Below are 14207 nucleotides of genomic sequence, written 5' to 3'. Positions count from 1 at the left end.
GTTTCCTCCCTCTACTAATGTACCTATACCCGACATTGCCATTTCCGTGTGTGGTTCCACTATTACTCCCCAGCAACATGCCCGCTGTCTTGGGGTCACACTTGACTCCGAGATTTCCTTTGCCCCCCCACATTCGATCACTGGCTCGCTCTTGTCATCTGCACCTCAAAAACATTTCTAGAATTCGACCTTTTCTTACTTTTGACTCCGCAAAAACTCTTACTGTTTCTCTTATTCATTCTCGTCTCAACTATTGTAACTCTCTTCTAATCGGTCTCCCTCTTACCAAACTCTCCCCTCTCTAATCTGTCTTGAATGCTGCAGCCAGGATCATATTCCTCACCAATCGTTACACCGATGCCTCTACCTTGTGCCAGTCATTACACTGGCTACCCATCCACTCCAGAATCCAGTACAAACTTATTACCCTCACCCACAAAGCATTCCATGGCTCAGCACCACCCTACATCTAATAGCTTGTTTCAGTATACCACCCTCCTCACGCCCACCGTTCTGCTGATGACCTGAGGTTAGCATCCTCAATAATCAGAACCTCCAACTCCCGTCTCCAAGACTTTACATGTGCTGTGCCAATTCTCTGGAATGCACTTCCCAGGTCAATACGATTAGTCCCCAATCCCCACAATTTTAAGCGTGCCCTGAAAACGCATTTATTCAGACTGGCCTACCGCCTCAACACATTAACTTAATCTATCCCTGGGTGGCACAGTCAAAAGTTTTACCATAACCAGGTTCCCCGCATCATGTTCCCACATGCTTTATGCATCCATTAGCCCTCTGTGTCTGTACTGTTACACACTTAACATTATGGCTGGTCCAAACAATCAGGGCAATTGTTACCACCCACCTCTCGTGTCTACCTCTTTCCTCATAGACTGTAAGCTTGCGAGCAGGGCCCTCATTCCTCTTGGTATTTGTTATAATCTAAGTGATTATTGTTATGCTGTAATGTCTATTGTGTGTACAAATCCCCTTTGAAATGTAAAGTGCTGCGGAACATGTCGGCGCTATAGAAATAACATTTATTATTATTTATTATATATATATTTCTATATGGATATGTAAAAAGTTTGATTTTTTTATATTGTTGATTTGATGCTTCTCATTATGCACGCTTTTGCACTATGTCACTTCATCTATACATCTGTTTATATTCGGATTATTCTGTGCAAGTAAGATTTTTACTATGCTTGTCCCTTGTAATCCGATTTTTCTTATATCAGGTGTTTATTGTCACTTCAGTATAAGGTTTTTTAACCTTATATTAATTTATCATTTTTTTCACTTTTTCAACATCTACATTACACACTCGTGTCAGCTTCCAGTCCTTGAGACACGCTAGAACGTACCGCCATCATTTTGACTGCGCTGCTTGCTTGAGTATCACGTACCAGAAGCCGCAAGTCACATGGCGGTCACGTTGGCGGAGAGCGGCGCGCCGACATACACACAGCCAAATGCAAATTTACAACTTACATTTGGTTTGCTGCCCACATGCGTGTCATGCACCGGAAACTGCAGGTCATGTAGCAGTCACATGGGTGGAGAGCGGAGTATTAAAATCAACAATTTTTATACCCAGTACCACATGATTGGCAATAGTGGCACCTTATTGGTTGACATTGACTTTAAAAAATCCCATTGGCCCCTCTTCCCACACACGCCCCCTGAGGAAGTGGAACACGAAACGTGTGTTGGGGTGATGGGAGACTGAGTCAGCACTAGCAGGAGCACATTGACTATGCCTGTGAAATCTTATAAATTAGGTAAACAATTCCTTTCATTAACTTATGAATGCTTTGTGATTTTTATAGTATTTATATGCCAAATTAACCATTAGGCATATAATGTATTAGCCTATGTGAATATGAATAGTTCCTATATGATTATATTGTATGTTAGTGTGCATTAATAGTGTCATGGTAAGGACATGGTTTATGTCCTGTTCTCACAGGGTTAACTTTTGCCAACCTCTCCTTGGATCTGGGAGGGGTATTTATACTCACTCCAGACTAGGATTCCCTGTCAGCTATACTGTTATTCTGGATGTTTTTCTGACCCCTGGTGTGCGTGTATACTGCATTGCTTGTTTGATTCCTGTGTATGACTTGGTCTGTCCCCTCACTCTGTTCTCTGTCTCACGTTTTGGTACTATCATCTCCGTTACAGTTTGTCCCTTTTGTACCATCTATTGCCGTTCTGGTTTTCTGATCTATTGCTACGTCCTCACTATCCGTTCTGAATAACCCTTTGGTATTGTTGTGCTATCTCGTGCTTTGACCCCGGCTTAATCTGGTTTACGTCTCTGCCTATGCCCCTTGGTAACTTGTCCCGCAGTTACCTTTATATGAGTTTTCCTTCAGCTCCTAGCTCTGTGGAGCTTAGGCCATGCCCCCAGCAGTCACATGCTTCAGGCCCTGTTAGTCTGAAGCACGCATCTTCACCGCTGCTGCCCCGCTCCACAGGTATCTTTGTGCACCGTTTTTGTACTCAGGAGACGCGCACTGGCTCAGTGAGCAAGTGCAGTGCGGTCTTCCTGACAAATAGCTGGTGTGAGGTAGTGACCGGAGTCATATGTGAGGGTTGCTATGTGTCCCCCAGGATGCGCTCAGAAGCGTATTAGGTCCGCTGGAGTGCCTTGTGCTCACAGCAAGTCGCCTGTGAGTCACAAGGCAGAATAAGAGTGAGTGTGAACTTGGTCAAGTTATGTGACGAAGGAATTGTTCAGGAAAACCAGTTATGAGCTTTTATTTTTTAAATGGACTGCAGGAAGGTAGTGTGGCTGGTCCGTTTACTCCAGCACAGAACTTATATGTGGCCTATGACCAAAGAGTCTGGAGGAAAGGAAAAAAAACCCAGCAACAGGGTTTTGAGTGTGTCAGTATTGGTCTTGCAGGCAGACAGAGCAGTCAGTCTGCAGAGCATTCCCTGTGTGAGGTAACACAGACCAGCGGAGCCAAAAAGTCTGGCACGCCCTGCATACACGGAGGTGCGGTCGCTCACGGCATCCAGTCCAGGACTGTCCTTGATTTCCCGTCTGCGATCCGGAGGATACAGTGTGCTGTGCACTGTGTGAGCTTCTTCTTTGGACATTAAACACGTTTTTGTTTTGAACTTGCTTGGGTCACTGCCTCATTCCTGCACAGTGTGGACACCGCTGTTTCACATTGGTTGCTGACCTATTCTCCGCGACACAAAGAGGCATCTTTGGTATTATTTATCTACTATTTTTGTAGTTTATTACAGAGAAATTAAATTGTATAAATAAAATATTGAAATATTTTTTATCTACGAACCCTGTGTAAGTTGTTATCTTTGTATGCTCTGGCAGGTTCTAGCCAATAGATCATACTAAATGATTTGCCCAAATTTAAGGTGTGCATAGTCCTAAATAATCCCGCCTCACTCACCGATCGGTCAAGCATTCTAGATTTTGCTATAATGACTCTAGTCAGAAAGTGCCACAACCTGTATTTACCACGCTCGCCCCTTTGGCTTATACACGAGTCAGTTGTTCCAGAAAGATGGCAGGGGAGGAGCGGGTCACAGAGGCAGGGGCCGGTGGCTGCGGCTAAAGCCTGTGCCACTGCTGTAATAGCACACAGTGAAAGCCGCAGCTTCCAGCACACATCATACTTACCTACCTGCACGCCCTCGCTGCTGGCACTGCATCTTGTTCGTTTTGGCACCAGCAGCTCTTCTGGCCGAATGATCACATGGCCCCGCTCATTAAGGTAATGAATATGCACGCTTCTCCACTCCCATAGGCGTGGAGTGCATATTCATTACCTTACTGAGCGGGGTCTTGTGATTGCTCTGCAGGAAGAGCTGCAGGCGCCTGCGGCTGGAACGAAATGTAGTGCCAACGAGGGCGCACAGGCAGGTAAATAGGATGTTTTCATTTTTATAACAGGAATCATGCATACAAGGATATGGGATAAAGAGCCATACATACAAGGATAGGGGATAAGGAGCCATGCATACCAGAACAGCGACGGGGAAGCCATGTATACAATGACAGGGACTGGGGAGCCATGTATACAAGGACAGGGATGGGGGAGCCATGCATACCAGGACAGGGATGAGGTGGACAATGCATACCCGGCTTATACTCGAGTCAATACGCTTACCCAGTTTTTTGCGGTAAAATTAAGTGCCTCGGCTTATACTCTAGTATATACGGTAAATTACACTTATATTGCCCAATATGTATTTTAGATAAGTTAATTTTATGATTGGAGCATTTAACAGTAAATATCAAAGTGAGGCAGTTGTGGCCTATGAAGTTTTGTCATCAGTGATGGCTATAGAGGTTTGACCTCCAGCAATATAACATTTATAGCATATCTGAGCTATATGCTAGACTTTTTAAAAAAAATACAGAACTAAAATAGGAACTAAAAGTAGCTGTGCCATCATGAGTAGCATTGGGCCATCCTGAAATACAGGATATATTTCTCCTACAGATCACTTACCTCTTTGCCGCACTTGAATTGTCCTTAGTGCCAAAACATTCTGCTCATCTGAAAGAAACTGCTTCATCTTAATGAAAGGTTCTTTCCCTTTTACAGTAAGTTTTCGCCAAGGCTTGGGACGAGCCAGAATCTCGCTTACTGAACCCTGGGAGAGGCCCAAGACATAGTGACCAAATACTCGTTGTCCAATATTATGTTTTAATAGCTGCTCCTTAACATGGAAAGCAATCTCAGAAGTTTCCAGATGTTCATCATCCATGGAGCTTGAGTTGGTCCCTTCAGATTGATCACTATGTGGGCTAGAATCGTGATTGCCAGTTGACTGATGATTGTTGGGAAGAATATTAGCCTTTTGCGTGTAAAATGGAGATTGAAATGAAAGAATGTGGTTACTTTCAGTCTTGAGCACTGGGGAGATAACTTGATTTTTGAGGGCTGATTCCCCTACAAATTGTTCATTATCACTGTAAACAGAAGATGGGCAAAAGGTCCTACGAACTTTACTTCCAAATGATGTTTCCAGCACAGACTGAGCAGGACGGGGTGTCGAGGCACCATCTCTTGCCAAAGGAGAAACAGAGTATGGCCTTTCAGCTGGCACAAGATCTTTAGTGGCTTCTTGAGAATGATCTTCATCTAACAAGATCATATAAACAAAACATTATAATACTATTGAATGCAAGTAAAATAGTAATGGCTAACTGAAAACATGAAACACAATGGTTCTTCATTTTTCCTATTTATTTCTTTATTTTCTATTTCTGTTATGAAATTTATCAATATATCTCCAAACTTCCTGTACTCCTTTGAAAGGTTTTCCCAAAATCGTAAGTTATTTATAAGATGGGAGATAAATTGTTGAGGGTTCCACTGCTACAACCTCCAGCGATCCTGAGAATGAGACAACAAAACTCTAAAAACAGGGTTCAGTAGAGCTCTGTCTTGGATGCAAAGTATGTGCATGTGTTCGACCTCAATCCATTGATTGTCAATGGAGCCCAATATTAGTCTTTTTCTGGCAGTCCCATAGACAATTAATCTATTGTAGGCTGAGCATCAGCACTTCCACTCCCCTCAAGACGGGGCTCCACAGCCTGTTCCTGGGTTTCTGGAACTCCACTCTCAGGACCGCTGGGGGTCACAGTGATCAGACCCCAGGAATCTGTAATGAATCCCCATCCCTTGTCTAGGGATAACTTGCAATTTTAGGAATAGGATCACAGTTATACATAGAACTTAAGGCTACGTCCACATGATCAGGAATAGCAGCGTTTTGGACGCAGTGTATTTTTGCTGCGTCCAAAACACTGTGCTCTATTTGCTGCACTTGTTTGTCAGTACATGCGGATTCACCACACGTAAAGATATTCAGTGGGTCAAAATCTGCAGCGGAGACTAGCATCCCCGCTGCCGAAATGAACATGCTGCGGCTCGTAAACCCACACTGAGGGTGAGCTTATGCAGCAATAAATAGAAGCACAGTGGGCATGAGAGTTGTATAAATCCAATCTACAGTGCTTCTAATGGAGGACGCAGAGTTTATGTACAGTATATATCCAGGAAAATGGTCTAGAGAGAATAAGGAAATATCTAGCATTGTTAAATAGTGTGCATGGTATTCCCAATCAGTGTGCCACACTACGTGTACACCCGTTATCATTTTTTTTTAGTTTATCCATTGCTATATACCACCAAAATATTTTGCATGGCTACATAGAGATTGCTAACATTTACATCAGTTCCTGCTCCCAATGGAAAGTAAACTGAATTGCCTCTACTGTGTATGAAATAAGGAAACTAGATTTTGCTGCCACATGTCAGGAATCTATGTGATCAGGGTCAGACTGGCCTGGCGGGGTATTGAGGAAATCCTGAGGTGGGCCCTTGCAGTGGACCAGATAGATGGCGTTGGGAAGAAGACGGGGAAGAAAAAAAAGTCTGCGGTTTTTAGGGGCACGGACCCTTTAAAAGCGCAGTCAGAGAATGTGCAGGGGCGCACGCACGCAGCGTTCATTACCTGAAATCCCACGGCGCACGTCCCTATGTTCACTGACGACTGTGCGCCTGTTGTCACCGGCGTATGACGTCAGTGTCATGCGCCGCGTGCACACGTTCAGCCGCCGGCCTCTGCTAGGTCGGCGGCCATTTTAGTATGAGCGTGCCGGACTTGTAGAGGAGGACGACCACTTGGCGCTGGGAGTGCAGGCAAGTAAGAGGAATCTTTTCTTTTTCTCTTTCTGTACATACGGCCAGAACAAGGTGCCAGGATGGGTATATGGGGGACCAGGATGGATATGGGTAGGCCAGGATGGATATATGGTGGAATCAGTTTGCATATATATGGGGAGCCTGGATGGCTATATTTTTGGGGTCAGGATGCATATATATGTGGGACCAGGATGCATATATGGGGGGGCCTGGATGGATATATGATGTATATATGGGGGACAAGGGACCAGGATGGATACATGAAGGGGCTAGGCTGCATATATGGGGGAGGCAAGATGGATATATGGAAGAGCCAAGAGATATATATATATATATATATATATATATATATTTATGGGGCCAGAATGGATACATGGGGGAACCAGGATGCATATATGGGTGGGGCCCAGGTTGGATATACGGGGGCCAGGATACATATATGGCGGGGGCTAGGATGCATATATGGGGGGGAGGCAGGATGGATATATGGGGGCCAGGATGGATATATGGGGGAGATAGGATGCATACATATGGGGGGCCAGGATGGATATATAGGGGGGCAAGAGGAATATATAGAGGGGCCTGGACAAGGGACCAGAATGGATATATGGTGGGACAGAATGGATATATGGGGAGCTAGGATAGATATATAGAGGGAGCCAGGATGGATATATGCGGGGGGCAGGATGGATATATAGAGGGGCCAGGACAAAGGACCAGGTTGGATATGTAGAGTGGCCACGATGGATATATGGGTGAGCCAGGATGGATATATCTAGGGGCCAGGATGGATATATTGGGGGAGCCAGGATGGATATATGGAGGGGCCAAGATGGATATATGGGGGAGCCAGGATGGATATATGAAGGGGCCAGGATGACTATATGGAGGGTCCTGGATAGATATATGGGAGGGCAGGACAAGGGACATATGGGGGCCAGTATGGCTAGCTGGGAGATGTAGGATGGATATCTGGGTGCCAGGATGGACAAGGTACATAGGAGGCCAGGCTGGGGCATATTATAAAATAAAGTGTGCTAGGCTGGGCGAAATTATTAAATAAAGGGGGCCAGGATGATGGGCTTAATTACTGTTTGGGGGCCAGAATGAAGAACATGCTATATTAGTTTATGGTGAGAAGTGGGGAACATAATTTCTTTAGGGTCCAATTAGGGACATTATTACTACTGTAATATAATTTACTTTTTAGGAAACTGTATTCCATGGAGGGAACAAAAGGTAGGGTCCTGTTACCGTGGAGGGCGGCACTACATCACTTTATTTCTTCATCTGACGTAGTGTGGAAGTCAGGGAAAAAATGGGGAATGTGTTCTGGAAGCGATCAACTATTGATGACTCTGTGTTATTTTTTGCAGAAACGAATCCTGGCTGGAAGAACTGATGGCGATCTGTGCTGTATGAAGAAGAAAAATGAAGATGAAGGACTTCAACTACAGACGTCACTGGTGAGTCAGTGTATTACATGTATACACTATATACTGTGTTCAGAGTTCCTGTGTATAATGTTACTGGTGCTCACTGTATTACTTGTACAATGACACTATATACAAAACTGTTGTATATAATGTCACTGGTGATCAATTTATTACCTGTACGCTGACTCTGTATACAGAGCTCCTGTGTATAATGTCACTGGTGATCACTGTATCACCTGTACACTTACACTGTATTCAGAGCTCCTGTGTATAATGTCACTGGTGGTAATAACATTGTTTTTAGTAGTGTGGTTTGTATTCATGATCAGTATAGTTGTATTCAGTCACTATGTGGTGGTAATTTGTGGTCTGGTCACGGTGTGGGGGTATTTGTCCTTTGTATATGGTATTATTTGGTCATTATATGCTGGAAATATGTGGTATTAATAAGTCAATATGTGCTCTGTTCATGGTGTGACAAGTTTGTTCCTTGTATAATGTATTATTTGGTCACTGTGGTCTGGTCATGGTGTGGTGGTATTTCGTCTCTGTATGTGGTATTATTGGTCTTGGTGTAGTGAATTGTGTTGTGTATGGTGGTCATTTGTTCTCTCTGATATTGATTAGGAGAAGATTTTTTATTTCCATTAGAGATTAAATATTTGGAACACAGCGGCAGAGATACCCTTACAGGGAGTCATCTATAAAAAAAATAATCACCTTTACACAGGAAAAGTGATAAAGTATTGATTGATGGGGGTTTGACTGCTTAGACCCATTTGGCAGAATGTGGTGCTTTTAACCCCATTAGACTGGAGTGGCATGTTTGACTTGACCACAGATCCATTCAATCCCTCAGTGGCTGCATTTTTTTTTTCTGGATGTCCCAAAGACATTAAATGGAGCTGCGGACAGACATCTCACCTGCCGCTGCATTTTAACTCCTTAGTGACCGGGCCGAATTTTTTACATCTGATTAATGACACTTTATGTGTTAATAACTCTGGAATGCTTCAAGAAATCCCAGTGATTTTTAGACATTTTTTGTGCACATTATAATTTCTGACAATGGTAAATTTAGGTTGATATATTTTGTGTAAAACATCAGAAATTTGACAAAAATGTAAAAAAAATTTAATTTTCAAACTTTGAATGAGTATCCCTTTAATCCAGATAGTCATACCACAGAGAAACATTAATAAATAACCTTTCCAACATGTCTACTTTACATCAGCCCCATTTGTAAAATGTTATTTTATTTTGTTAGCCTTTTAGGAGGTTTAAAAATGAGCAGTATTTCTTAAAGGAAATTTACAAAATTTATTTTTTTGTGGGACCTATCCAGGTTTGAGGTGATTTTGGGGGTCCTGTATATTGGAAAACCTCCAGAAGTGATACCATTTTAAAACAGCACCCCCTCCACATATTGAAAACTGTCTTCAGGTAGTTTAATTACCCTTCAGGTGATTTTCAGGAATTAATGCAAAGTCACATGACAGGAATGAAAAAGTGTTTTTACCAGCTAAATGTTGCTAACTTCTGAACAGGCCGCTATAGCTGGCAAACTCTAAGGCCGCTATTTGGTCGTGAACTGCCATGGCAAACATCAGGACCACAAAATTAAGATCTCAGGGTGCCAATGGGGTTAAAGAGGAAGCCCCCACACACATTTATATGATGTAGTCATTATTGACAGGAGCATATAAAGGGTTAAATGACCATAGTCAGTGCCAACACTGATCGTGGCTGATACAGCAAGTTGTCATCTATAGTGTAGAGCTGACAGCTGCTGGATTGTCACCTGTATGGGAATGCTATTCTCTTATATCTTACAGTAGGTCAGTAAAAAGACGTATTGGCTGTAATTAAGGGGTTAAAATGGGGATGAGTCCTTTCAGGGACAAAACTTCCTTATTCTTCCGATTGGTGCAGCTTCTAATGGTCGAACCTAAACGATCACTTATCCTGTAGAGCCCATGGATCGGTGATAACTTGTTTTAACCAAAGAACTCCTTTAATGTTAAGTACCGTAATTATACATCTCAGTTATGGGGGCGCACAGTAGATGTGCAGGAGCCGCCTGTGTTTTACAGCCGATGTTCTACTATAACAGGGATAACGGCCTACAAATATTTGCATATAGCTGTAGGGTGGGGCCATGGGTTCAATTCTCCCTGTGGGCCCCAGACACCCCAGTCCAACCCTGAATGTGACTACAATCCATGTACAATTAATGCAGTGGGATATGTTTGTCCTATATAATACTGTATATTACGCATACTTTATAGTAATTTACATAAGTTAAAGCATATCAGCAGTGCAATATCGAGGAGTTTATAGCAATTTAAAATAATGATTCATTTGGTGAATGGGTACTGATGGTCTGGGCCCAGTTAGGACCAGAATTTCACACATACCACAACTGGGGATGGCGCTCTGCTTTTCTGGTAGAAAGGTCTGTGGAGGGTAAAATGCTTCTTTTTTTATTGATACGTTGTCTTCTGACTTGGAGGTCTCCTGCATTAAACAAGTGGCATACTTCAATAGTGACTGCTAAATATATCCACTTATGTTTAAATAGTATTTTTGAATAAAACATTACTCAGATTACGTACTATGGTTAGATCACAGCTGGATGTAGCAGACTTCATAGCTTTCAATATGCTGTAAGAAAAGAAAAATAATTCTACTTGATATCATAAAACAACATGCTGCAGGAGTAAAGATCTGCACAAAAATAAGAGATTAATCAAGTGACAATAAAGCGACAACAGCAGACAAATTCTGTTCTGTCACTACTCAATACAGGTTATACATGAAGATGAGATGGTTACACGTTGTGTTGTGTATCTTTTAGTCATGAAAGAAAATACTATCTACTTAATGCTCTATTGCTTAAGATCTTTTGTGAACTACAACACTCGCGCATTTGACTGTAGACGATGTAGTTGAAGTTACTGAAGATCTCTTTTCATCCTGGCTTTAGAATATTGCTGTCCTCTCGACAGCAGAATAAAATGGATCTTTAGGAGAGGTCATCAATATCAACTCACTTGGCACCCCTACCAATCAGTTCTTACCATATCCGGGAAAGGTCAGATGTAAACAGTAAATGGCGCCAGGACAGCACAGTCAATGGACTATGCCGAGAACTGCAGCGTAGCTCCTTCTGAGGTCAACAGGAGCAAAGAAGAATTTCACAGCAATGATCACTACCCGGTGAACATAGCTGTTCGGTTCTGGCTCCTTTCACGGTTTACATTGTTGGAGCTGGAAACAGCCAATCGATAGGGATGCCGGGAGTCCCTTCCCCCCACTGATCCAACACCCCTTTTCATTTTAGCTGGCAGACCAGATTCCCTGAACTATATATCCACAGAACCCTTTGGTGTTCAATGACGCACGGTCAATGTTTGTAAGCAAAAAATCCAATTTTTGACCATTCCGTTTCACAGTTAAGATAAAAATGTTTTCTAAATACAGTAAAATGATTTAATTCAGCATCTAATAATCAAAAAAATCTGACTGATAATCCATAATTTGTTCCAATCAGAAGTGCCACGCTATGTAATTTCTCAATGCCAGAAGCAAAAAACAAAATAAGGGCTCATACTCATCTCCATGAAAAACGGACAAGTGCAATCCGATAAAAAATTGGATTGTACTCTGACTAATGTTATTCAATGATTAAGTGTTCATCTGAGATTTTTTTCTCACCTCAGATAGGACTGAGAAAAAAAGCAGCATACTGCGAGTGGCTGCGTATATCGGATAAGATTCGCCAATGCAAGTCAATGGGTGCAAGAAAAAAATCGTCACGCACCCATCTCATAGGAAATCCGACATTTCATCAGCCGTGTACAGTAAATTCACTACCCGAACTCTCAGAATACAATAGAAGATATATAGAGATATAGCTTAAAAAATGGAGTGTGGTCCCCATGATTTTTAATAATCAGCTGAGGGAAAGCGGACAGCTGGGGGCTGATGTTTTAGCCTGGGAAGGGGGTAAACATGGAGCTTCCAAGGCTATTAATATCAGCTCACAGCTGTCTACTTAGCCTTTACTGGTTATTAAAATGGGGAACGCCTACAAAGAAGTGATATGGGGTACCCCATATAATTAATAACCAGCAAAGGCTATGCAGACAGCTGTGGGCTCATATTAATAGGCAAGAAAGGGGCCATGGATATTATGAACATCAGCCCTCAGTCGCCTCCAAAATGGTGCATCTATAAGAGGAGTCAAATCTGGCGCTTAGCCTTGCTCTTTCCACTTGCCCTGGTGTGGTGGCAAGTGGGGTAATAAGGTTGGGGTTGATGTCAGCTTTGTATTGCTGAAATAAAGCCCTGGGGTTAGTAATGGAAAGATGTCTATAAGACGCCCTCATTACTACCACTATAGTCATACTGTAAAAAATACACAGTCAGAATAAAGTAATTTAATTGAAAGACACAGACTCCTTTATTTTAAATAAATACTCCCCAGCCCTCTTTTTCTCATTAACTACTGTAAAATAAAAAAATAATAAACAACCATATTCCTCACCTGTCCGCCGAGACTCCCTATGTGATGCTGTCCCACGAAGAACTCCAGCTCTGCTACTTCTGGGTGGTTTGTTGAGTGGTGGCATGATGCGACCATTCAGCAAGTCAGCCAGAACACACTGAGACAGGAGCGTGAGAATGCTCCTGCAGTGTGTAGCGCAGACGTGAGAAGGTCACCGGGGTTCATCACTGATGTCACTGCTCAGCAGCTTGAAAACTTTCTTGCATGACACTCGTCTGACTTTTCGGAACTAGCTTCGGACCTATTTTCTAAACGCAGATGAGTAAGAGCCCTAAAGACAATAAACGTTAGAAGAATTCTCTAATTAAAAAAACCCTTATGTTTTTTAACTTACCAGGAGATTTTTTACATACAGTATTTTCTGAGACTGATAACTAAGACTCTGGCACTTATGAGGTCACATTTACGTCAGATTAAAAGATAACACAGATAAAACTCTAGTTTTAAAAAGATCAGTCCCATTAAAGATAGATGCTTCACATACGTTTATAGCACTGAGCTGAGAAAATTGAAAAAAAATCTCATTTTTCCCCCAAAAAATGTTTTGTAGCCTGAAATGTTGCATTTTCACAAGGGTAACAGAAGAAACTGCACCATAAGTTTTGTTGTGCAATTTCTCTTGAGTACGATGATACCCAATAGGTGGAGGAAGACTACAGTTTGTGTGCACAGCAGGGCTTGGAAGGGAAGGAGCGCTATTTGACTTTTTGAAAGCAAAATTTGCTGGAATAGATAGCGGATGCATGTTGCATTTTTGAATGCCCCTGATGTGCCTAAACAGTGGAAACGCCCAAAAGTGACACCATTTTGGAAACTAAATCCCTCAGGGAACTTATCTAGATGTGTGCTGACGCTGAGCACCTTGAACCCCCAGGTGCTTAACAGAAGTTTATAACATAGAGCCGTGAAATAAAAAAAAAAATCCCATACAAATTTACTTTTAGTGCCAATGTTTTTATTTTCAGAGGGTAACAGAAAAAAATGGACCCCAAATTTTATTGTGCAATTTCTCCTGAGTATGCAGATACTCATATGTGGAGCTAAACTACTGTTTGGGCACACAACAGGGCTCAGGAAAGGTGTCATGTTGTGTTTGGAGAGCCCCTAATGCGCCTAAACAGTGGAAAACCCCCACAAGTGACCATGTTTTGGAACAGGAAAGATGTATATCTTTGTACCGTGTTAGCCAGTAGATAGAAAAATATTCAGAATTGAGAGTCCTCAGTGGTTGATACCTTTTAATGGCTAACTGAAAAGATGGTAACACATTGCAAGCTTTCGAGACTACTTAGGTCTCTTCTTCAGGCTGAACTAATAACGTTGATCTGTGCAATTGAAAAAAAATTATTTTACCCAAAATGTTGTTTTAGGAGCATTGCTATACCTTATAGCCTGTCAGCCCTGCAGAAGCAAGTTAGATAGATCATGCACTGCAAGTGCCTCTTGCTAGTACCTGGTGACCTGGATGTTGTCATGATGACATCGCGTCACTATGGC

General features: G+C 42.4%; 1 protein-coding gene across 1 annotated transcript in view; it reads right to left on the bottom strand.

The window, feature by feature from the left end:
• Window positions 1-14207, bottom strand: part of CUX2 (cut like homeobox 2) — a 642019-nt gene that overhangs the window by 50164 nt on the left and 577648 nt on the right. The window contains exons 13-15 of the mRNA XM_073564137.1: window positions 10756-10804; window positions 10558-10657; window positions 4497-5132 (exon numbers count right to left, since the gene is read on the bottom strand). Of these exons, the coding sequence (XP_073420238.1) occupies window positions 4497-5132; window positions 10558-10657; window positions 10756-10804 (785 nt within the window). The remainder of the gene's footprint in view (window positions 1-4496; window positions 5133-10557; window positions 10658-10755; window positions 10805-14207) is intronic.

The sequence above is a fragment of the Dendrobates tinctorius genome, unplaced genomic scaffold, assembly GCF_039654945.1.
Source record: "Dendrobates tinctorius isolate UK_male_01 unplaced genomic scaffold, ASM3965494v1 ptg000003l, whole genome shotgun sequence".
Taxonomy (NCBI): domain Eukaryota; kingdom Metazoa; phylum Chordata; class Amphibia; order Anura; family Dendrobatidae; genus Dendrobates; species Dendrobates tinctorius.
The sequence above is the reverse complement of the archived record's forward strand: the minus strand, read 5'-3'. Positions and strand labels throughout refer to the sequence as shown.